The 21139-nt window shown below is 62.8% G+C and overlaps 2 protein-coding genes across 2 annotated transcripts; both read left to right on the forward strand.

The window, feature by feature from the left end:
- The first annotated feature begins 848 nt into the window (after nt 1-848).
- Nucleotides 849-11290, forward strand: ERBB3 (erb-b2 receptor tyrosine kinase 3). The gene is given in 29 exon segments (XM_071729594.1): nt 849-1017; nt 1102-1288; nt 1643-1768; nt 1858-1923; nt 2013-2131; nt 3017-3158; nt 3249-3362; nt 3447-3567; nt 3644-3717; nt 3809-3899; nt 4689-4888; nt 4981-5113; nt 5781-5871; nt 5953-6107; nt 6344-6397; nt 6573-6714; nt 6871-6990; nt 7079-7177; nt 7257-7442; nt 7529-7684; nt 7889-7964; nt 8039-8185; nt 8415-8512; nt 8592-8756; nt 8986-9054; nt 9235-9387; nt 9389-9500; nt 10028-10440; nt 10443-11290. Coding segments are annotated over 29 exon segments (3807 nt in total). The 5' UTR covers nt 849-936; the 3' UTR covers nt 10560-11290.
- Nucleotides 11291-11682: 392 nt separating this feature from the next.
- On the forward strand, nt 11683-20602 carry PA2G4 (proliferation-associated 2G4). The gene is made up of 13 exons (XM_071729597.1): nt 11683-11888; nt 14032-14160; nt 14471-14576; nt 14793-14862; nt 15374-15466; nt 15783-15846; nt 17242-17320; nt 17830-17908; nt 18143-18276; nt 18714-18808; nt 19220-19347; nt 19540-19593; nt 19790-20602. The coding sequence occupies exons 1-13, from the start codon at nt 11801-11803 to the stop codon at nt 19853-19855; spliced, it is 1185 nt and encodes a 394-aa protein (XP_071585698.1). The 5' UTR covers nt 11683-11800; the 3' UTR covers nt 19856-20602.
- Nucleotides 20603-21139: the final 537 nt, after the last annotated feature.

Consider the following 21139-nt stretch of genomic DNA (forward strand, 5'->3'; position numbering starts at 1 on the left):
TGGTCCCGGCTCTCCCGCCGCTTTCGGGGGGCTCGTCCCCCCCCCCCCCAGCCCCGCTGGCCACAATCGCCCCTTTGTGCGGGTGCGGGGAGGGGGCCGCGTCCTGCCCCACACACAAAGGGGCCCTGTCCGCCCCCGCACGGGGGGGGGTGTTCGGGCAATCATTAACCCCGCGGCCCCCTTGGCGCCCCCCACCCCCCGAGCTCCGGGGGGACCCAAGCGCCCGGGTCCCCCCCCCAGCCCGGGCGTCGAGGCGGGGTCGGGGCCGAAGTCCGGGTGTCGGGGCGTGCCGGGGGGGGCCAGGCCCGCGGCACCCGCCTTGCGCAACCCTCGCCCGGCCGGTTCGGGCAGGGAGGGGAGGGCGGGGAGCGCCCGTCACCCCCCCTCGGGGCACCGCCACCCCCACGGCGGGGACTGGGTGGGGGATGATGTGGGGGGCACCGCCGTGGTGGGGATGGGGACACCGCGCGGCTGCCACTGCGGGGGGTGGGACAGCGTGGGAGGGCTGGGGACACCGCACGGGAGTGGGACGTGGCCACCGAGGAGGGGACGTGGCCACCGTAGGGGGACACAACAACAGCGGGGGGGGCCAGGGCCATCAAGGGGGTTATGGCCAGCATGGCAGGGACAGGGCCACCAGAAAGGGACGCTGGGTCGGGGGGACAGGGCCACCGTGGCCATTAAGAGGGGGATGTGGCCAGCATGGGGACACGGCCACCGCTTGGGGACGTGGCCGTTGAGGGGGTGTGGGGCTGCTGGAGGGGGGACAGAGTCATCCTGGGGGGTCACGGCCATCACCATGGGCACCACGGGGGGGATGCGGCCACCACGGGTCCACGGTGGGGACGAGTGACCGTGCCCACAGTGTGCGCGGGGACGCTGAACGGGCTGAGCGTGACGGGGGACGCGCAGCACCAGTACCAAACCCTGCACAAGATGTACAACAACTGCGAGATCGTGATGGGCAACCTGGAGATCGTCCTCATCGACCACACGCAGGACCTCTCCTTCCTGCAGGTCAGCTGGGGGGGCACCCAGGAAAGGGGGAGGACCCCAGGGGGAGCCGGGGGTGGTGCTGACAACGTGTCCCTGTCCCCACAGACCATCCGGGAGGTGACGGGCTACATCCTGATCGCCATGAACGTCTTCTCCTCGCTGCCGCTCCAGAACCTCCGCGTCATCCGCGGGACTCAGTTCTACGAGGAGAAGTTTGCTCTCTTCGTCCTCCTCAACTACAACCCCAACAGCACCCACGCCCTCCGCCACCTCGGCCTCAACCAGCTCACAGGTGGGACCCCCGGGGCTGAGGACCCCTCCCGCAGCAGGGATGTCCCCTCCGTGGTCCCCGTCCCAGGGCGCTGTCACCTCCCTCCGCTCCCCAGCCCCGTGCTGTCCCCTCTGCCATCCCCATCCTGCTCCCTGGGGTTGTCCCCACCCCGGAGGGATTGTCCCCCCTCCCGTACCACCCCCCTGTGCACCCCGGGGCTGCGATGTCCCCACTGCCATCCCTGTCCCCCCGTGGTCCCCAAGTTGAAGCAGTGCCATCTCCCCATGGATCCCCCTCCCGGGCTGGTGACATCCCCTCCCCGTGCTGCTTGGGGGGGGCCCGCAGACCCTTGCCCACCACCTGCCCCCCCTGCAGAGATCCTGGCTGGGGGGGTCTACATCGAGAAGAACGCTCAGCTCTGCCACGTGGAGACGGTGGAGTGGAGGGACATCATGAGGGACCCCCGCCTGGAGCCCGTCGTGGGGGACAACGGCAAGGCCTGTGCGTGGGGGAGGGGCGGAGGGGGACGGGTGGGGGAGGGGGGGGTGTCACCCGTCGGTTTGGGGGTGACTCCCTGCCCCCCCCCACAGGCGCCCCGTGCCACGAGAGCTGCGGTGGGCACTGCTGGGGACCCGGCCCCGAGGACTGCCAGAAGTGTGGGTACTGGGAGCGGGCAAAGGGGGGGCGAGGGGGGAGCTGGAGATGGAAACCCCCCCCCCCAAAACTGACCCCCACCTCCCTGCAGTGACCAAGACCATCTGTGCCCCCCAGTGCAACGGGCGCTGCTTCGGGCGGGCGCCCAACGAGTGCTGCCACGAGGAGTGTGCAGGGGGCTGCACCGGACCCCTCCAGACACACTGCTTCGTATGTGCCCCCCCGGGGGTCCTCCTGCACCCCAGAGTGTCCCTGTGTCCTTCTGTCCCCGTGTCCCCCACGTCCGTCCATCCCTCCATCCATCCATCCCTCCCTCCATCCCTCCCTCCATCCATCCATCCATCCATCCATCCATCCATCCATCCATCCATCCATCCCTCCATCCCTCCATCCATCCATCCCTCCCTCCATCCCTCCATCCATCCATCCATCCATCCATCCATCCATCCATCCATCCATCCCTCCATCCATCCATCCATCCATCCATCCATCCATCCATCCATCCCTGCATCCATCCATCCATCCATCCATCCATCCATCCATCCATCCATCCCTCCCTCCCTCCATCCCTCCATCCATCCATCCATCCATCCATCCATCCATCCATCCATCCATCCATCCATCCCTGCATCCATCCATCCATCCATCCATCCATCCATCCCTCCATCCATCCATCCATCCATCCCTCCCTCCCTCCATCCCTCCATCCATCCATCCATCCATCCATCCATCCATCCCTCCATCCATCCATCCATCCATCCATCCATCCATCCATCCATCCCTCCATCCGTCTGTCCGTGCATCCCTCACCCAACCACCCCCTCTGTGCTTCATCCTTTGGTCCCTGTGTCTGTCTGTCTGCCCTCCCGGGGGGGTGATGCTGCCCCAGCAGGGTGGAGGGGGGGGCATCTCCCTGTCTGTGTGTCTGTCCATCCCTCTGTGTGTCTGTCCATCCCTCTGTGTGTCTGTGTGTCTGTCCATCCCTCTGTGTGTCTGTCTGTGGGGGGCAGGAGGTGTCTGTGCACTGTGTCTTTCTCTGTCCCCCTGTCTCCCCCTGCCCCCCCCCACCTCTCTGTCTGTCTGTCTGTCCCACAGGCCTGCCGGCACTTCAATGACAGCGGGGCCTGTGTCCCCCTCTGCCCCCAGCCCCTCATCTACAACAAACTGACCTTCCAGCTGGAACCCAACCCCGACACCAAGTACCAGTACGGGGGCATCTGTGTCCGGAGCTGCCCACGTGAGCCGAGGCTCGGGGGGGGGCTCTGGGGGGGGAGGGAATGGAGGTCTGGGGGGTGTCCAGGCACTGACCTCGGGGGTCTCCCCGCAGACAACTTCGTGGTGGACCAGAGCTCCTGCGTCCGTGCCTGCCCCAACGACAAGATGGAGGTGGAGAAGAATGGGCTGAAGATGTGCGAGCCCTGCGAGGGGCTGTGCCCCAAGGGTAGGGAGGGGTTTGGGGGGGTCGGGGGGCTCGAGAGGGGGGGCTGCAGGATGAGCCCTCACTGCGCCCATCCCCACCCTGCAGCCTGTGAGGGCACCGGTGCCGGCAGCAAGTACCAGACCGTGGATTCCAGCAACATCGACACCTTCGTGAACTGCACCAAGATCCTGGGCAACCTGGATTTCCTCATCACTGGCCTGGAGGGGTGAGGGCCGGGAGGGGCTGGGGGAGCTCGGGGGGGTGCAGCCCACCCACCCTGTCTGACACCTCGGGCTCCACAGGGATCCCTGGCGCAACATCTCAGCCCTGGACCCCGAGAAACTGAACGTCTTCAGGACGGTGCGAGAGATCACGGGTGAGCAGCGGGGATGGGGGAACGCTCTGGGACCCCCCCAGGGCCACCCAGACCCCCTGGGACACCCACCCCCCCTTCTCCCCCCCCCCAGGCTACCTGAACATCCAGTCCTGGCCCAAGCACATGCACAACTTCAGCGTCTTCTCCAACCTCGTCACCATCGGAGGACGGAGCCTCTACAAGTGAGTCCCTGTCCCCCCCAACCCGGTGTGTCCCAACCTGTCCCTGTGTCCTGCATCCCCCACTGTCCCTTCTCTCTACATCCCCCTATTGTCCCCTGTCCCGCATCCTCTTGTGGCCCTCTGCCCTGTCATCCCTTGGCCCTATGTCCCCCCAGTGTCCCTATGTCCATGTCCCCTCTCCCAACATCCCCCTATTGTCCCCCGTCCCGCATCCCCTTGTCCCTGTGTCCCCCCAGTATGCCCCATCCCCATTGCCCCCTATTGTCCCCATCCCCATTGTCCCCCATCCTCATTGTCCCCCTATTGTCCCGCATCCCTTTTGTCCCCCCGTTGTCCCCCATCCCCATTGTCCCTGCATTGTCCCCCATCCTCATTGTCCCCCTTTTGTCCCCCACCCCCATTGTCCCTCTGTTGTCCCCCATCCCCATTGCCCCCCTATTGTCCCCATCCCCATTGTCCCCCATCCTCATTGTCCCCCTATTGTCCCGCATCCCTTTTGTCCCCCCGTTGTACCCCATCCCCATTGTCCCTGCATTGTTCCCCATCCTCATTGTCCCCCTTTTGTCCCCCACCCCCATTGTCCCTCTGTTGTCCCCCATCCCCATTGCCCCCCTATTGTCCCCCATCCCCATTGTCCCCCCATTATCCCCCATCCCCACATCCCCTCCCTCTCTGTCCCCACATCCCCAGGGCTGTCCGGTTGCCCCCTCCCCCAACTCCAGGCACAACCCCCTCCCCGGACACCCCGCACCCTGACGCTCCCCCCCCCTCTCCCCAATTCCCCCCCAGCCGGGGTTTCTCGCTGCTGATCATGAAGAACGAGAACGTGACGTCCCTGGGGCTCCGCTCGCTGCGGGAGGTCAGCGCGGGCCGGGTTTACATCACGGAGAACCGGCGGCTCTGCTACCTGCAGACCGTGCACTGGGCAGCCCTGGGCCGCCGCCGCGCCGACCTCGACATCCGCAACAACAAACCCCGCAGCAAATGCCGTGAGTGCCGTGAAACCGGGCCGGGGGGGGGGGGGGGCACAAATCCCCTTCTGAGCCCTTCTGAGCCCATCCCCGTGTCCCTCCTCCCGCAGAGCAAGAGGGGAAGGTGTGTGACCCGCTCTGCTCCGCCGAGGGCTGCTGGGGACCCGGCCCCGGGCAGTGTCTGTCCTGCCGACACTACAGCCGCCGCGGGGTCTGCGTCCCCACCTGCCACTTCAGTCAGGGGTAGGGGGCCGGGGGTTTCAGGGTCTGGAGGGAGGGAGGGGGTCAGAGGGGTCTGGAGGGGGTCGCAAGGGTGGGAAGGGTCTGGGGTTGTTGGAGCAGGAGGAGTCTGGGGGGTTCATCATGGTGGGAGGGGGCTGGGGGTGTTGGTCAGGAGGGGTCTGGAGGGGTCGCAAGGGTGGGAGGGGGCTGGGGGAAAATGGATGGGAGGGGTCTGGGGTCACCAGGGTGGGAGAAGGTCTGGGGGTGTCAGGCAGGAGGGGTCCGGGGGTGTCGGGCAGGAGGTGGCTGGGGGGGTCACCAGGGTTGGAGGGGGCTGGGAGGGGGCTGGGAGGGTCACAAGGGTGGGAGGGGGCTGGGGGAAAACGTATGGGAGGGGTCTGGAGGCGTCACCAGGGTGGGAGAGGTCAGAGGACATCGGGGTAGGGGGGTCTGGGGGTGTTAGGAGGGTTGGCCCCATGGAGAGCACGGGGGGGGCAATGGGGGAGGGGGGGGTGGGCTTCATGGTGGTGTCGAGGTGGGCTCCATGGGGGGGGAGATTGGCTCCAGGATGGGCTGGGGGAGTGGGATTGCCCCGGGGGGGAGCAGCACCGGGGTGGGACAGAAAAGGGGGGGACGCTGACCTCGGGGTGGGATGGGGGGTGGTGACAGTGCCTTGTGTCCCCCCCAGGGAGACGCGGGAGTTTTCCCAGGGGGGGGAGTGCTTCGAGTGCCACCCCGAGTGCGAGCGCATCGAGGGCAACGTCACCTGCAACGGATCGGTACGGTACCGGCACCGGCACCGCTGACGCATCCCCCGGGACGTCCCCACGGGTCCTCACGTGTCCCCCCCCGCCCCGCAGGGCGCCGACACCTGCACCCGCTGTGCCCACTACCGGGATGGGCCCCACTGCGTGGAGAGCTGCCCCGACGGCGTCCTGGGGGAGCGCGGCCCCATCTACAAATACCCGGACCCTGCCCGCGAGTGCCGGCCCTGCCACGAAAACTGCACCCGCGGGTGCGGGGGGGGTGGGTGGGGAGGAGGGGGCTGCGGGACCCTCAGCAGTCCAGGGGGATGGGGGGCAGCGGGGTCCTCCGGGTATATGGGGGATGGGGGGCTGCAGGGCCCACTGGGTGTGTAGGGAGCTGCGGGACCCTCCCCCTCCCCGGGTGTGGGGGGGGCTGTGGGACTCCACATCCCATCGCGGGGGGGGGTGGGGGTCCCCACGCTCACCCCCAGCTCCATCTCCACAGGTGCCGGGGGCCGCTGCTGCGGGACTGCCTGGGGGAGGCTCTGCCCGTGTCCAGGTACCGGGGGGCTGCGGGGGTCTCGGGGCGATGCTGTGCTGGGATGTGCTGTGCCCCCCCTGCTCCCCAGCCTTTCCCTGCCCCCATGGGTGCTGGGGACCCCCCCCTCTCCATGCCCCCCACCCTCTCCGTGCCCCCCGGGGTGCTGAGCCCCGGCCTCTCCCGCTCTGCCCAGGAAAACCCCGACGGTGATCGCGGTGCTGGTGGTCGGGGGGCTCTTCCTCTCCTCCTCCTGCGTCCTCCTGGCCCTGCTCTACTGGCGGGGCAAGAAGATCCAGAAGAAGAGAGCCATGAGGCGCTACCTGGAGCGGGGGGAGGTGAGCGGGGTGAGGGGGGCTGCGAGGAGGGGTTTCACCAGGCAGGAAGGTTGTGGGACCCGTCCCCAGCTCCATCCCTCTCCGGAGCTTTCTCCACCCTTTCCCCGCCCTCATCCCGCTCTGTCCTTGTCCCCATCCCTGTCCCTCCCCCGGCAGAGCCTGGAGCCGCTGGACCCCAGTGAAAAAGCCAACAAGGTCCTGGCCCGCATCTTCAAGGAGACGGAGCTGAAGCGGCTGAAGGTGTTGGGCTCCGGCGTCTTTGGGACCGTGCACAAAGTGAGGGGGGGTCTGGGGGGGTGGGGGGGCTGGGGTCTGGCTTGGGGCTCACCCTCTCCCCCACCCCGGGCCATGCCCCACACCCCAGGGCATCTGGATCCCCGAGGGAGACTCCATCAAAATCCCGGTGAGCATCAAGGTGATCCAGGACTGGAGCGGGCAGCAATCCTTCCACGCTGTCACCGACGTGAGTGGGGGTTCCCGAGGAAGGGTCCGCGGGGTGGGTGGGGTTTTGTCCTCAGCCCCGGCTGACGCTGTCCCCGCAGCACATGTTGGCCATCGGCAGCCTGGACCACGCTTACATCGTGCGGCTGCTGGGGATCTGCCCCGGGCCCCGCCTGCAGCTGGTGACCCAGCTCCTGCCCCTCGGATCCCTCCTCGATTACGTCCGCAAGAACCGCGGCACCATCAGCCCCCAGCTCCTGCTCAACTGGTGCGTCCAGGTGGCCAAGGTCAGTCCCGGGGAGAGAAAAGGGGCTGGGAGGGGATGGGGAGGGGGCGGGGGGCGTTCCCCGCTGACCCCCTCCCCCCGCCGCAGGGTATGTACTACCTGGAGGAGCACCGCATGGTGCACCGCAACCTCGCTGCCCGCAACGTGCTGCTCAAGTCCCCCAGCCAGGCCCAGGTGGCCGATTTTGGCATCGCTGACCTCCTCTACCCCGACGACAAGAAATATTTCTACAACGAGGTCAAGGTGGGTGCCCCCCCCCCCCCCCACACACCCCGGGGACCCCCGTGCCCCGCAGAGCATCCCCCACCCTGCTATTCCCCTCCTCCCCAGGTCCCCGGGGAGCACCCAGGGGGGGGCTCATCCCCTCTGTGCCTCCCCGGGGTGTGTGTGTGTCCCCTCGCCCGCCCTCGTGTCCCCCCACCCACCCGCACCCCCCTCTCCCCGCAGACCCCCATCAAGTGGATGGCACTGGAGAGCATCCACTTCGGGAAGTACACCCACCAGAGCGATGTTTGGAGCTACGGTGAGCAGCCCGCAGCCCACCCGGCCCCTCGGGACCCCCCCCCCGGGGCTGACGGGGACCCCCTCCCCCCGCAGGGGTGACGCTCTGGGAGATGATGACCTTCGGGGCCGAGCCCTACGCCGGGATCCGCTTGGCCGAGGTGCCCGATCTCCTGGAGAAGGGCGAGCGGCTCTCCCAGCCCCAGATCTGCACCATCGACGTGTACATGGTGATGGTGAAATGTGAGTGTGGGACACCCCCCCCCCAAACCCCCCTGCGGACCCCCTCCGGCAGGGTCCTGATCCTGTCCCCAGCCCTAAGAAGGGTCCCGCTCCGGTCCCTATGGCTGGGGCAGGGTCCCGTCCCCGTCCCCACCCCCGGGGAGGTTCCAGCTCTTGTCCCCACCCCCGGGGAAGGTCCCGGTGCTGTTCCTGTCCCGGTTCTCAGCCCCCTCTGCCCCCCCCCCCCCAGGCTGGATGATCGACGAGAACATCCGTCCCACCTTCAAGGAGTTGGCGAACGAGTTCACCCGCATGGCCCGTGACCCCCCCCGGTACCTGGTGATCAAGGTGAGAGCGGGGACCCCCCCCAGTCCCCCATCCCCCCACATCCCCCTCCTCGCAGCCCCTGACCCCTCCCTCCCCGCAGCAGGAGAACGGGGCCGCCCCCCCCGCCGAGCCCCCCACCCTCAGCGACAAGGAGCTGGATGAGATGGAGACGCTGGAGCTGGAGGAGGAGGAGGAGGAGCTGGACGCGTCCTTCGGCCTCACTGCCGGCCTCTACCCCCCACGCCCACGGGGCAGCTGCACCCGGGTGAGACCCCCGGGCCCACGGTGTCACGCGGGGGGGTCCCGAGGCGGGACAGGAGACGCTGGGATGTGAGGAGGGTCCCCCAGCCCCCCCTGTGCAGGTCCCCCCTACCCAGTGTCCCCCCAGAAGGGGGCTGCACCCCACTCTTGCGATGGGCTGGGGGGGGAGTCTCAGCCTCTGTCCCCACCCCATCCGGGTGTCACGGTGTCACCCCCCCTGTGTCCCCCCGCAGAGCCCCAGCCTGCTCAGCCCCCCCGCAGGATACATCCCCATGAACCAGCCCGGGCTCAGTGGCCGCCAGGTACCTGTGGGGCGGGGGGCTGGGTGGGGGGGGGGGTTTCTGGGGGGCTGTGGGGGGGCCAGAGGTGCTGGGGTGGAGGGGATTCCGGGCAGGGCTGGGTTGGCTGGGAGACGCCGGGGGGGTGGGAGGTGAAGCAGTGGGGAGGGGTCTGGGGTCTGCTCAGCCCCGTGTCCCCCTCAGAGCGGGGGGTGCCGGCCCCCCCGGCGCAGCCGTCAGGAATCGTTGGGCCGGACGGTGTCGGAGTCGTCGGAGGGTCGGGGAACGGCCTCGGAGTTGGACCTGGCAGAGGGGGGGTCCCTGTCCGGGAGCCTCTGCCGCAGCCTCCGCTCGCGGGGGGGACAGCGCTTACCTGTCCCAGCGGGAGAGCTTCCCCCCCCTGCCCCCCAGCAGCGAGGGCAGCGAGGAGGATGCCAACGGCTACGTCACCCCCAACTGCACCGCACGGGGTGAGGGGTCCCCTCCGGGCTGGGTGGGGGGGGTCCCTCCCTCTGGGAGTGGGTCTGGGGGCTTCCCTCACCTTGTGCTGGGGGGTTTGTGGGTCACATCCCACAGGGTTTGGGGTTCAGGGTGTGGGGGGGGTCATCCCTGTATGGAGGATTCATGGGGTGGGGGCAGCATCCCCAAGGGTGGGGGGAACCCCAAGGGTTGGGGTCCTGGTTAGGGGATCATCTGTTAGGGGTGAGGGTCGTGGGCTTCTGTAGCCCAAACAAGACCCCCCCCAAACTTGGGACAGACACTGGGGTTCAGAGTGTGGGGGGGTCATCCCTGTAGGGTTTGGGGGGTTCATAGGGTGGGGGGAACCCCAAGGGTTGGGGTCCAGGCTAGGGGATCATCTGTTAGGGGTGAGGGTCGTGGGCTTCTGTAGCCCAAACAAGACCCCCCCAAACTTGGGACAGACCCTGGGGGCAGAGAGGGGGGAACCAAGGGGGGGTCTTGGCTGGCACCTAACCCCCTAACACCCCCCCCCCTGCAGAGACCGACCCCACGGGGGGTTCAGTGCCAGAGCTGGAGGAGGAGTACGAGTACATGAACCGCCGTCCCGGGGGTCCCCCAGGAGCCCCCCAGCCCCGCCCGGACTCACTGGAGGAGCTGGGCTACGAGTACATGGAGGTGGGCTCAGAGCCCCCCCCGGGAGCCCCCCCGGGCGGGGGGCAGGAGGAGGAGGAGGACTACGAGTACATGAACAAACAGCCCCGGCTCAGCCGCTCCCTGGGCAGCGTGGTTGGGGGTCCAGGACCCCGTCACGACGTCGCCCCCCCCCTCCACGACGGTTACACCGACATGCGGCCGGGGGAGACCCCCCCGACCCCCGAGGAGGAGCAGGGCTACGAGGAGATGGAGGCGGTGCTGGCCCCACGCTGCCCCGGCTGCCGCGGACCCCCCGGACCCCCCCCCCCCCCTGCATGAAGCCCCTCCGGAGCCTGGAGGCTTCCGATTGTGCCTTTGACAACCCTGATTATTGGCACAGCCGCCTCTTTGCCAAGGCAGACGCTCAGCGGACGTAGGGGACCCCCCCGGACCCCCCCCCGGGGCCCTGCCAGACCCCTGCCCCCCCCTCGGGGCTGTTTACATTGGATATGAAGGATCCCCCCCCCCCCTGGGGGCATGAGCCAAAGCTGCAGGAGGGGCTGAAGGGTGGGCAGAGGGGTGGGGGGGGGCACAGCTCAGCCAGGGGGGGTTGCAAACCCTCGGGGTGCGCCCACTCCCCCCTTTTCCTGGGGTGTGGGGGTGGTGGGACTGATCCTGAGCCCCCTCCCCTTGGAGCTGAGGAGGAGAACGGACCCTGCAGAGGGGCTCAGGGGGGACTTTGGATCCCCCCTCCCCCCCCAGCCGAAGGTGCTCCCTGTGGGAAGGGACTCTGGGGGTGCAGGGGGCTGATGTTGGACGGGGGGTCCTGGGCAAGAAGGACCCCAGACTCATTTCCTGGTTTTCCCATTCCCTGCTGGAACTGGAGTGAAGGTTTGGGGGTGCTACCCACACTCCCTCCCCCCCCCACGGACACTTTGAGGGGTGTCCCCCCGTGGGTGGGGGGGCTGCGGTGCTCATTAGGACCTCATTAGGTGAGGAGGGGGCTGCGCAGCCCCCCCAGCCCTCAGCCGGGTCCTTTTCCCTGGTGTTTTTCCCAGGTTTTCGGGGGGGCTGCCCGGAGTGGGGGGGCCCGGCCCGGCCCCCCAACTTGGGGTATTGCCCACTCGTGGTCGCGTTTGTACGTGTTGAATAAAGACAACGGGAATCTCAGCAGGTGTGGTGGTGATGCCAGGGGACGGGGACCGGGGGCACCGGGGGTTGCGGGGGGGCCGGGGGCTGCGGGGTGCGTGGGCCAGGGAAGGGGGATGGGGCCTGGGGAGCACCGGGAGCCCCAGGACCGTGACCGCCCCCGGGGGCTCTCCCCGCCCCGCGCTGCTCGGTTCCCGGTGCCCCTCAGACTACATTTCCCAGCAGCTCCCACGCTCCGCTTCCGGCCGCTCCTTCCCGCCTTCTCTCGCGAGAGCCGCACTGCCTGCCGGGAGCTGTAGTCCCCGGCGTGGGCCGGGCCGTGCTTGGCTGGCGGCGCCGCGGGGGCTGCCGGGAGCTGTAGTCCGGAGTGAAGGTGGAGGGGGGGCGGGGACTCGGCTTCCCAGCGTGCCCCGCGCGGAGCCCGCGCTCCTGCCCTGCTCGCGCTCTCTCGCTCGCGCTCCCGGGGTCTCCTCAGCGCGGCGGCGGCGGAGGGGGGGGCGGCGGCGGCCGAGCCCGGGCGGCTCCGACCATGTCGGGGGAGGAGGAGGCGGCCGAGCTCACCATCGCCGAGGACCTGGTGGTGACCAAGTACAAGATGGGGGGGGACATCGCCAACCGTGAGTGCGGGCCGAGGCCGGGCGGGAGGAAAGGGGGAGTGTGGGGGGGTAGGGGGCGGTGGCGGAGAGGGGAGGGGGCACCGGCACCGGGCAAGGGTCGCGGGAGGCCCGGTGCGGCGGGGAGGAGTGTGGGGAGCGGCGGGCGGTGGCGGGCCTGGGGCGGGCGGTGGGGCCTGGATCCCCCCCTCCCGATGCCTGCACCCCCCGGTGGGTGTCTGAGGTACGGGGGGGTTCGACCCTGCTTCCCCCCCCCCCCCCCCTCCCGGTTCTCCCCGGTTCCCTCAGGCCCCGGCCCCGCGCGGCCGCCGCTGCCGGCACGTGGCCTCCGCGCCCCACGTGCACCGGCGGGGGGAGGGCAGAGCCCCCCGGGCCCCCCCCAACCCCAACCCCATCCCCGCCCTCCCGCGGGGGGAGCCGGGAGCGGGGCCCGGCCCGGCCTCAGCTTTTGTTCGGGCCTTTAACCCCGGGACGGCAGCGGGGTGAGGACCCCCCAACCCCCCCTCCCCAACCCCCACGGGAGGAGGGACCCCCGGGTGGAGCTGTCCCGGGTGGGGTGTGCGGTGTTCACCCCGAAAACTTCGCCCTTTTCCTCCCCCCCCCCCCTCCTTCTCCGCTGTTATTTCCTTCTCGCTGTTATTTTCTCGCACGTTTCTTTCCCCCGCGTCTCTGGCGACGCTTGGCTGCCCCCCGAGGGGGGGTGACAGCTCCTCGGAGCTCACTGGACCGGTTCTCTCAGGTCCTCCCGAACAGCCCTCGGTGCCGGCGTGTCCCGCACTTGAATTCTTGCTGACTTCAACGCTTCTGGGTTTTTTTTTAAAGTCCTCGCCCCTGCCCCTAACTTGGGCTGCGGCTCCGGTACCGGTCCGGGATGGGAGGGGTGTGGGTTCCTCCTTGGGGAGGAAGGAATCGGACAAAGTGTCCCGAACCGGGTGGTCCAAATTGGAGGGGGGCAGCTCCATCCCGAGGGCTCTTTGGTGGCTGCTGGGAGGGGGTTTGGGGAGAGCAAACACAGAACCGGGACAAAAAGTTGAAAACACTTTTGGGTCTTGTCAGAGCTGGGGTTGAGAAGGGCTTGGAACCCCCCAGAGGAAGCAGGGGAGGATGAGGAGGTGTCCCCGGGTCAGGGCTGTCACTGCCTGCTCCTCGGTGTTGTCCCCACGTGTGGCTCTGCCTTTATCTTTGTTTTAATGTTTCCTCTTCTCTCTGTCCTGAGTTCTTATCAGTCCTGGAAGACATTCCCTGGCAGGTGTGGAAAGGTGACTGAAAATTCAAAAAAAAAAAAAAAAGGACTGGAAATTCAGTCTGGGGGCAGGTGAAAAACTTCAGGTTTTTTTTCCCTCTGTGTCAAAGAAAATTGAAACACCCCCCAGTCTCCAGCACTGTGGGGGCTTTGCTGCAGCACCAGTGTCAGAATTGTCCCCCCCCCCAGCACAGGGGCTGCACAAAGGGCCTCATAAAATAATTCTGAGGAGAAAACCTGAGGATTCCTTCCCAGGATCTGAAAATATTTTGGGGTGAGCTCTGAAGTCTCCCAGCTGGACAGAGGAGGGGTCCCCCCGGACCCCCACGTCCCCATCGAGGTGTTGGGGCTGCCTGAGCACTGCTGGGGCTCACGGGGTGCCCAAAAGTGGGTGCAAAAGGGGGAAAAAAAGGTTCTGTGGGGACCCTGCCCCCCACCCCCACGTCACCCACTCCACCACCTCCTGTGCCCAGCAACTTCTTTGCCTTCCAGCTGCTCCCTGGTCCCACACAGCAGTCCCTGCTCCTTTGATGTCCCCGTGTCTGCCTTTTCCAGAGTCATTTCCAAACCTGTTCCTGGAGCTCTGACTTCTCCAGAAGGAATGTGGGCGAGCAGAGTCCGTGCTGGGCCCCTGGGTCTGCTTCACCCCCCCACCCCCCTCCCCTTGGCGTGTTCCTGCCTTTGCTCTCCCTGAAAAAACTCCTCCCAAAGCCAAACCAAATTTTTTTTTTTTGTAAAAAGTGGGATTTCTGCCTCTCCGTGGCCCTTCTGGGTGAAGAAGAGCTGAGCCCTGAGTCTTTTTCCCTCACAGGAAAGCCAGGCAGATCTTTTCCCCCGTGGTAGATGTAAAACCCCTTTGTGGGTGAGGTGCCCCAGCAGCTCTGTGTCTGTCTTTGGGTTCAGGGGTCCTGCGAGCAGTGGTTGAAGCAGCCAACTCTGGAGCCTCAGTTCTCTGCCTCTGTGAGAAGGGAGATGCCATGATCATGGAAGAGACGGGCAAGATCTTCAAGAAGGAAAAAGAAATGAAAAAAGGTGAAGGTTCTGCCACCTCGGGGGGGGTTTGGGGTTTGGTTCAGGGAGTGCTGGTGAACCCAAAGCGTCAGCTAAAGCTGCTGGAGAGACAACAGAGGAGCCTCAGCTCCCATTCCCACCTCCCCACCACCCTCCCTGGTGTCCAGAGTGCCTCTGGTTTCAGTGGCCTCCCTTCAGGAGGTGGTTTGGTGTCCCTGGGGGGTCCTTCTTTGGGGTCACCTGGGCAGAGCAGAGCAGGCACCACCCCTGGGGGGGCTGAGGGGGGCAGGGGGCTGCAGCATTTCATGGAGCTCCTTCTCTCCCTGTGCAGGTATTGCCTTCCCAACGAGTATATCAGTAAATAACTGTGTCTGTCACTTCTCCCCCCTGAAGAGTGACCAAGATTACATCCTCAAAGATGGGGACTTGGTCAAAATGTGAGTGTTTTGCTTTCCCTTCTCCTGGCTCTTTGCTTTCTAACCCCGTTTGGTGTGGTGAGCACCTCCTCGGCGTGGCTAATTAAAGGAGTGAATAACTAGCCAAGTGAAGCAGGCTTGAGGCTTCTGATGCTTCCAGAAGAGCTTCCCAAGCTGTGACACTGCAATCAATCAATTAATCAATCAATCAATCAATCAATCCCTTATGTCTTGCAGTGACCTGGGAGTCCACGTCGATGGCTTCATAGCGAACGTAGCTCACAGTTTTGTCATAGATGCCTCAAAGGTGGGTTTGAGCCACCACTGCTCCTGCAGCCTCGAAGTTGGGGTTAAAAACCAACTCCTGGGGTTAAAAAACCCCGCTCTTAGGGTTAAAAACCCCACTCTTGGGGTTAAAAACCCACTTTTTGGGTATCTCTGGTTCCCACAGCGGGGCTGCTGGCAGCGTGTGGTCTGGTGGGATGTTCCAGCAGGCTCCTGTGGGAATTGATGCTGGGAAGTTGTCACAAAACAGCTACTGTTTAGCTGTAGTCTTGGTGTCGTGGCTCTTGGGAATGGGTTTCCCTCCAGTGGCTGCATCTGGAGGACCCTGATGGGGAGAAGAAAAAACAAAACAAGGGATCAAAACCTTCCCAGTCGGTGTTTGTGGCTGCGGGGAAGCTTTGTGCCGCTCGGGGGGGCAGGGTGTGTGCTGTTTGGTGGAGAATCTCCATCTCTGGAGACTCCGAAGCAGCATTCTTGCCAAGGGAAGGAAGGGAACACTGCTCAGAAAGCTTTTTGTCTGTCTGCTCTGGCAGGAGAACCCCGTGTCAGGCCGCAAGGCCGATGTCATCAAGGCAGCTCATCTCTGCGCCGAGGCCGCGCTGCGCCTGGTGAAGCCGGGAAACCAGGTGAGTGGGAGAGGCCTGGGGACAGGGGGTGACACCAGGGGGGTGACAGGGGCTGAGGAGCTCAGCAGCAGCTCAGGGGGTGGAAGACAACAGCCCCACGGGAGTCACCCTGGTGGGAAGGCAGAAGCAGGAGGCTTCGTGCTCAGTGTCGTTTGTGGTGATTAAAAACCTGAGAGGGGTTTGTTCTGGTTTTTTTGGAGGTGTTAGAGCACTAATCCGTTAGAAAACCTCTGTGTTTATCAGCAAAATAAAAAGTGCCATGCTTGTGGCTTGAGTTTTGTATCCTAAAATGTGTCTTCCCACGTCCTCCCTGCAGAACACACAAGTGACAGAGGCCTGGAACAAAATCGCTCACTCGTTTCACTGCGCGCCGATCGAAGGTGGGTCTGGTGCAGCTGGAAGCTCCCCCCCTGCCCCCAGGTCCTCAGCTGCACCCCAGGTCCTCAGCTGCCCTCTTCCAATCTGGGGAGACCTTTAAAACTGCTGCCAGCCCTGGGGGGCACCCTCTTGCCAGGCTGCCAAAAAAATTCCCTTCAGGACTCGCTCGATTTTTCCTTCCTTTGTTCTTTTTCCTTTTTTTTTTTTTTTTTTCTTTCAGTTTCTAAAAGATGCATTAATCTGGGAACAAAAGCTGCAGGCTCCCACAGCTGGTGGGCAGCCTCCTGGCTCGTGGCCTTCCTCAGGGAGATCCCGTGGCCATCTGCTTGACCACTGGTAGCCCTTCAGGGAGCACAGAGCAGGCTGTGTGTGCCGCAGGCAATGGGCAGGGCACGGCCTTCCCTTCCAGCTCAACCCATTTGTGTCTTCCTTGCAGCACTGGGGTGGTTTCTGCTAGAAGGGAGCCCACTGGCTCTGCTCTGGGAGGTGCTGGGAGCCCATCCTGACCTCTGGCACACACCAGCTCTGCTCTCCTGCTCAGCAACGTTGCTGTCAAATGCTTCCCTCAGCCACAATTAAACCAGCCCATTACTGGTACTGAAATTCCCTGAAATGCCACAAAGCCAGCACCTCCTCTGCCCTCACCCAGGCCCAGTTCTGTCCCATTTATGGGCTGGCTCCGTGGGTCTCCTCAGTGCTCTGCTCTTGTCACCATGAGGGTGGTGAGACCCTGGCCCAGGTTGCTCAGAGAGGTGGTGGGAGCCTCATCCATCCCTGGAAGTTTTGAAGGCCAGGCTGGATATAGGGATCTGAGCACCCTGAGCTGGTGGGAGGTGTCCCTGGAATCTTCAAGGTCCCTTTAAGGGATCTTTAAGGTCTTTTCCAACCCTGAAAATTCTGATTCTCACCCAGCAGCAGTGAGGAGGAGGTGGCCATGTGCTGCCCAGGGAGCAGAGCACTGCTTTGGGAACAACCAAACAACCAAACTGGGCCCTGGCTGATGGAAACAACCCAAGGTGCTGAGCTGAGCAGGGATGTGCCACTGTCCCTGCAGCTGGTGGCAGAGGAAAGGCTGCAGGTGCCTCTTCCAAGCTTCCATTTGAAGATGAACCAAAGGGCAGAAGGGGAAAGTGAAGCAAACCACCCCCAATAAACCCCCCCTGAGCACTGTGCAGCTGAGGTGCTGGGGGAAGGCTTGAAATGTGAAATGAATTTGACATCTGGCAGCTCTGAAAACACCCGAGGGGGTCTGGTGGGTGCCTGGGGGCTCTCCCCTCCCTGTGCCAGCCCCGTGCTGAGGGGCAGCAGCGTTCAGAGGGCTTGTCCAGCACTGCTCAGGGTTTGCAGAGCTCTGGTTTGCAGCTCTGAGGTGTTGCTGGGTTGTCTCCTCCTGGCAGGGATGCTCTCACACCAGCTGAAGCAGCACGTGATCGACGGTGAGAAAACAATCATCCAGAACCCCACAGACCAGCAAAAGTGAGGATGGGATCTGGGGCTGGGGTCTGCAGGGGTGGCCCTGTCCTCTTTTCAACCTCTGAGGGGTGGCTCTGGGGCTGTGCTGAGGCTGAGGTTTGGCAGGAGGCTCCTGGCTGGCACCTCCTGGTGCTGTTGGTTCCTGTCCAGTTTCTTGAAGGAGAAACCTGGAGGCTGCCAGCAAGACAACTGTTGCTGGTTGGAGTGGTGGCTGCTCCCTCACCAGGAGCTGTGCCAGGACCTGTCACTTGCCTGGCAGAAGCTGCCAGGATCCCACTGGATGGGGTTCCCTGTCCCAAGCACCCCAAGAGGGTTTGGAACTCGGGAGCTGAACGTTCTGTGCCACCTCCTGCTCGGGGACCTGATCCCAGGGTGCTGCTTTGTGCTTGGGGACATCTGGCTGAGCCCACTCTGGGTTTGTTTGAGCTGCTGGGTCTTGTAGGAGGTTTTGTCTTCTCCATTCACCATCCTTTGACTCACCAAACCTTTTTTTTTTTTTTCTTTTCATCCAGGAAGGACCACGAAAAAGCAGAATTTGAGGTCCACGAAGTTTACGCTGTTGATGTTCTCGTCAGCAGTGGAGAGGGAAAGGTGAGATCTGTGCTCCTGGGCCTCTTCTTCTTCTTCTTCTGCCTCTGCCTCTGCTCAGGGGGGTCCCCAGCAAATGGTGCAACAGCCACATCCTGGTGGGTGCCACTTCCAGGCAGGGGACACTCGTGTCCTGAGTCCCACTGAGTCTTTTTGGGTGGAGCTGTTCCTCTTCAGAAGTTGAAGGGCACCTCCTTGGGCTTTCTCAGCTTTCCTGAGTGCTCTTTGCATTTCCAGGCAAAGGATGCTGGGCAGAGAACCACAATTTACAAAAGGGACCCCTCCAAACAGTATGGCTTGAAGATGAAAACCTCCCGTGCCTTTTTCAGCGAGGTGGAGAGGCGTTTTGACACCATGCCCTTCACCCTCAGGTACTTCCTCTTCCTCCTGCCTTCCCCACCTCTTCCCAGCTGGATACTGGGTCAGCTGGGAGTGGGTGGAGGAAGGATGTCACAGACTTAGGCAGGAATTCCCAGCAGAGCCCAAAGGTTGGGAATCTCCTGCTCCTCGTGGCAGGTGGGAGCTGGGGTTGTGTTTAAAATAAACCTCAAAGGGGTGAGGGCAGTGTGGGGGGGCAGCAGGCAGAGGTGAGGCTGTTCCAGTCACTTTTTATGAGGGATTTACTCCCAAACCTTGGGCACCACCTTCACTTCTCACCCAGAAATCCCCTTCCAGTGAGGAATTCTGACCAGTGGTTCCCTCAGCTTTGTCACCACTGGGGACCCCGGGGCGACGCTGAAACCTGTGGGGTGGAACTTGGCTTCCAGGGAAGGTCTGGAGCTCAGGAACAGCTCTGTCTCCTCCGCAGGGCATTTGAGGATGAGAAGAAGGCCAGGATGGGGGTGGTGGAATGTGCCAAGCACGAGCTGCTCCAGCCCTTCAATGTCCTCTACGAGAAGGAAGGTGAGTGCTGGTGGTGGGAGGATGGAGCAGATGAGTGTCACTCGCTGACTGTGGCTCTGCAAATACCAAAGATGCCCTTCAGAGGCCCTGGAATTTATCCTCCAGGAAACTCGCCACCCATTTGCTTCTGGATCTCACTTTGGAGTCGTTCCAGTGATGAGATGAAAATTCTTTGGTGGAGTAATTTCCTGAGCAGGAGGAGAGATTGATGGCTGAGGCTGCTCCGCTGGAGCAGAGCTGGGGAAAGGCACTGGAATCATTTTTGCCCTGGCTGGGGCAGGTTTAAGAAGTTCCTGTGTGCAGGGGGATGGTCATGAGGGGTTTTTTTTAGCAGTGACAACGTGGGAAATGGCACAGAAATGGAAAAATCTGGTGGGGAACAGATAAGCAGTGCCCATTCCTCTCTTGCAGGAGAGTTTGTGGCACAGTTCAAGTTCACGGTGCTTTTAATGCCCAACGGCCCCATGAGGATAACCAGTGGCCCCTTTGAGCCAGAGCTCTACAAGTCAGAGTTTGAAGTGCAAGATGGAGAGCTGAAGGTTGGTTTTAAAAAGAAATTAATTATAATAATGACAAACCCTCCCCCCCCTCCCCACCTGCTGCCCTGCCCCTTGGGATTCGCCACCGTTCCCACAGCGGCTCCTGCTGCTCCCAAGGTATTTCCTTTTATCTGCTGCCACAAAAAAAGGAGTTGGCTTTCTAGCTTGCTTGTGTTTCCTTCCTGTCTCCAGGCCCTTCTACAAAGTTCTGCCAGCCGGAAGACCCAGAAAAAGAAGAAAAAGAAGGTAAATTTGGCCACGTTTAGTGGGGGTCGGTGTCTGTCACAGCAGCGCCCAAACGTTACCCAGATCCTGGAAGAACCCCCTGGGGGTTCCCTGGCTTGGGAGCAGCAGCCTCGTGGAAAGGGGTCCCCCCCCTTGGATGGGCTGAGCACCCCCGGGGTCCCCCCTGGTGACCACCCCCCTGGGTTTGTCTCCACAGGCTTCCAAGAACGCAGAGAATGCCACCACGGGAGAGACGGCGGAAGAGAACGAGGCTGGAGACTGAGCAGCTCCTGCTCCCTCCATGTAGCACCCGAGTCACTCACACACACACTCGTCCCTTTTTTCTCCCCCTTTTAAAACAAAACAAACCAAACCAAACCACAAAACAAACCCGACAAAATAACAGAAGCAAAATAATCTGGCACTGTTTTGTCTGTCCCGACCAACCAACAAACAATCTGGACTTCCCACTGACTACAACCAGCTCCTATTGACTTTGCCAAGGAGGGAGGGTTCTCTCAGCCACTTCAGACTACTTTAAAAAAACAAAAAAAAACAAAAAAAAAGCAGAAAAATAAAATCAGGACTAAAAGCTAGTTGATATCCACTCTTTCTAACCTTTGATCCTGCTCACACTTGTTGAGGTGAACAGCGAAGCCCATCCCAGTGAGGGAGTGTGGAGAGCTGCCCACTGTCTTCATCCTCCCCCTCTTGTTTTTTATTTTTTTTAAGATTTCTCCCTTTACAGATTTTCTTGGAGGAAAAAAAAAAAAACCAAATCCAAACAGATTACACCCGAGGAAGTGTGCCCAGTGCTCTGGTACCTGTGGACTGTGACCTGCCTCGCCGCGGGCGTTCCTCTGCTGTACCTTGGGGCTGAGATTTCTCTTTTAACCTCTAGATTGTATGTTTATGATTGGGAAAAAAAAAAGCAAAAAAAAGCAAATTTGGTAACCCCTGTGAAGCTGTGGACTCTTCAGTCTGCTCTGTCTCTGCCTTGATTTCCTTATAAACTCTATTTTTAACACACCGTGGTGGCAACCTCGTTTTTAATTGACTGCCCACCAGTTCCCACCAGTTCCTACCAGTTCCCACCAGCCAGGACTGCCGAGGGAGATGCCCCCCACCCACCAGTGGGTTTTTTAATCCGTGGGAGGTTTATTTTTCCGTGGATTCTGTGGCCCAGCTGCACGTTTCAGCCTTTCCCGTGCGTTGGCTCTCGGAAGGATCCGTTCTCCACCCGCTCCTCCGGCCACAGGTGAGGGAAAAATACTCCAGGAGCTGTCGGAACCAGGCAGAGTTTTTTGGGGGATTTTGCTCTTTTATAGTCAGTCTTTTTTAAAAAAAAAAAATAAAAAAAAAAGGAAAAAAAAAACCAAAAACAAAAAACAGCCGGTTGAGTTTTGTGTAGTTGAATGCGAGGTTTTTTTTTTTTTTTCTTTCCTAATACCTGGGACCGGCTCTGGTTGTTCCTCTGGTGTAGCTGAATTTGGGAAATATTTGCCTCAAAAAACGTTCCCGGGGGTCTCCTCAGGCACCGTGCTTCCGCGCCAAGATCTGGGATTTC

Source organism: Heliangelus exortis, chromosome 31 (genome assembly GCF_036169615.1).
Source record: "Heliangelus exortis chromosome 31, bHelExo1.hap1, whole genome shotgun sequence".
NCBI lineage: Eukaryota > Metazoa > Chordata > Aves > Apodiformes > Trochilidae > Heliangelus > Heliangelus exortis.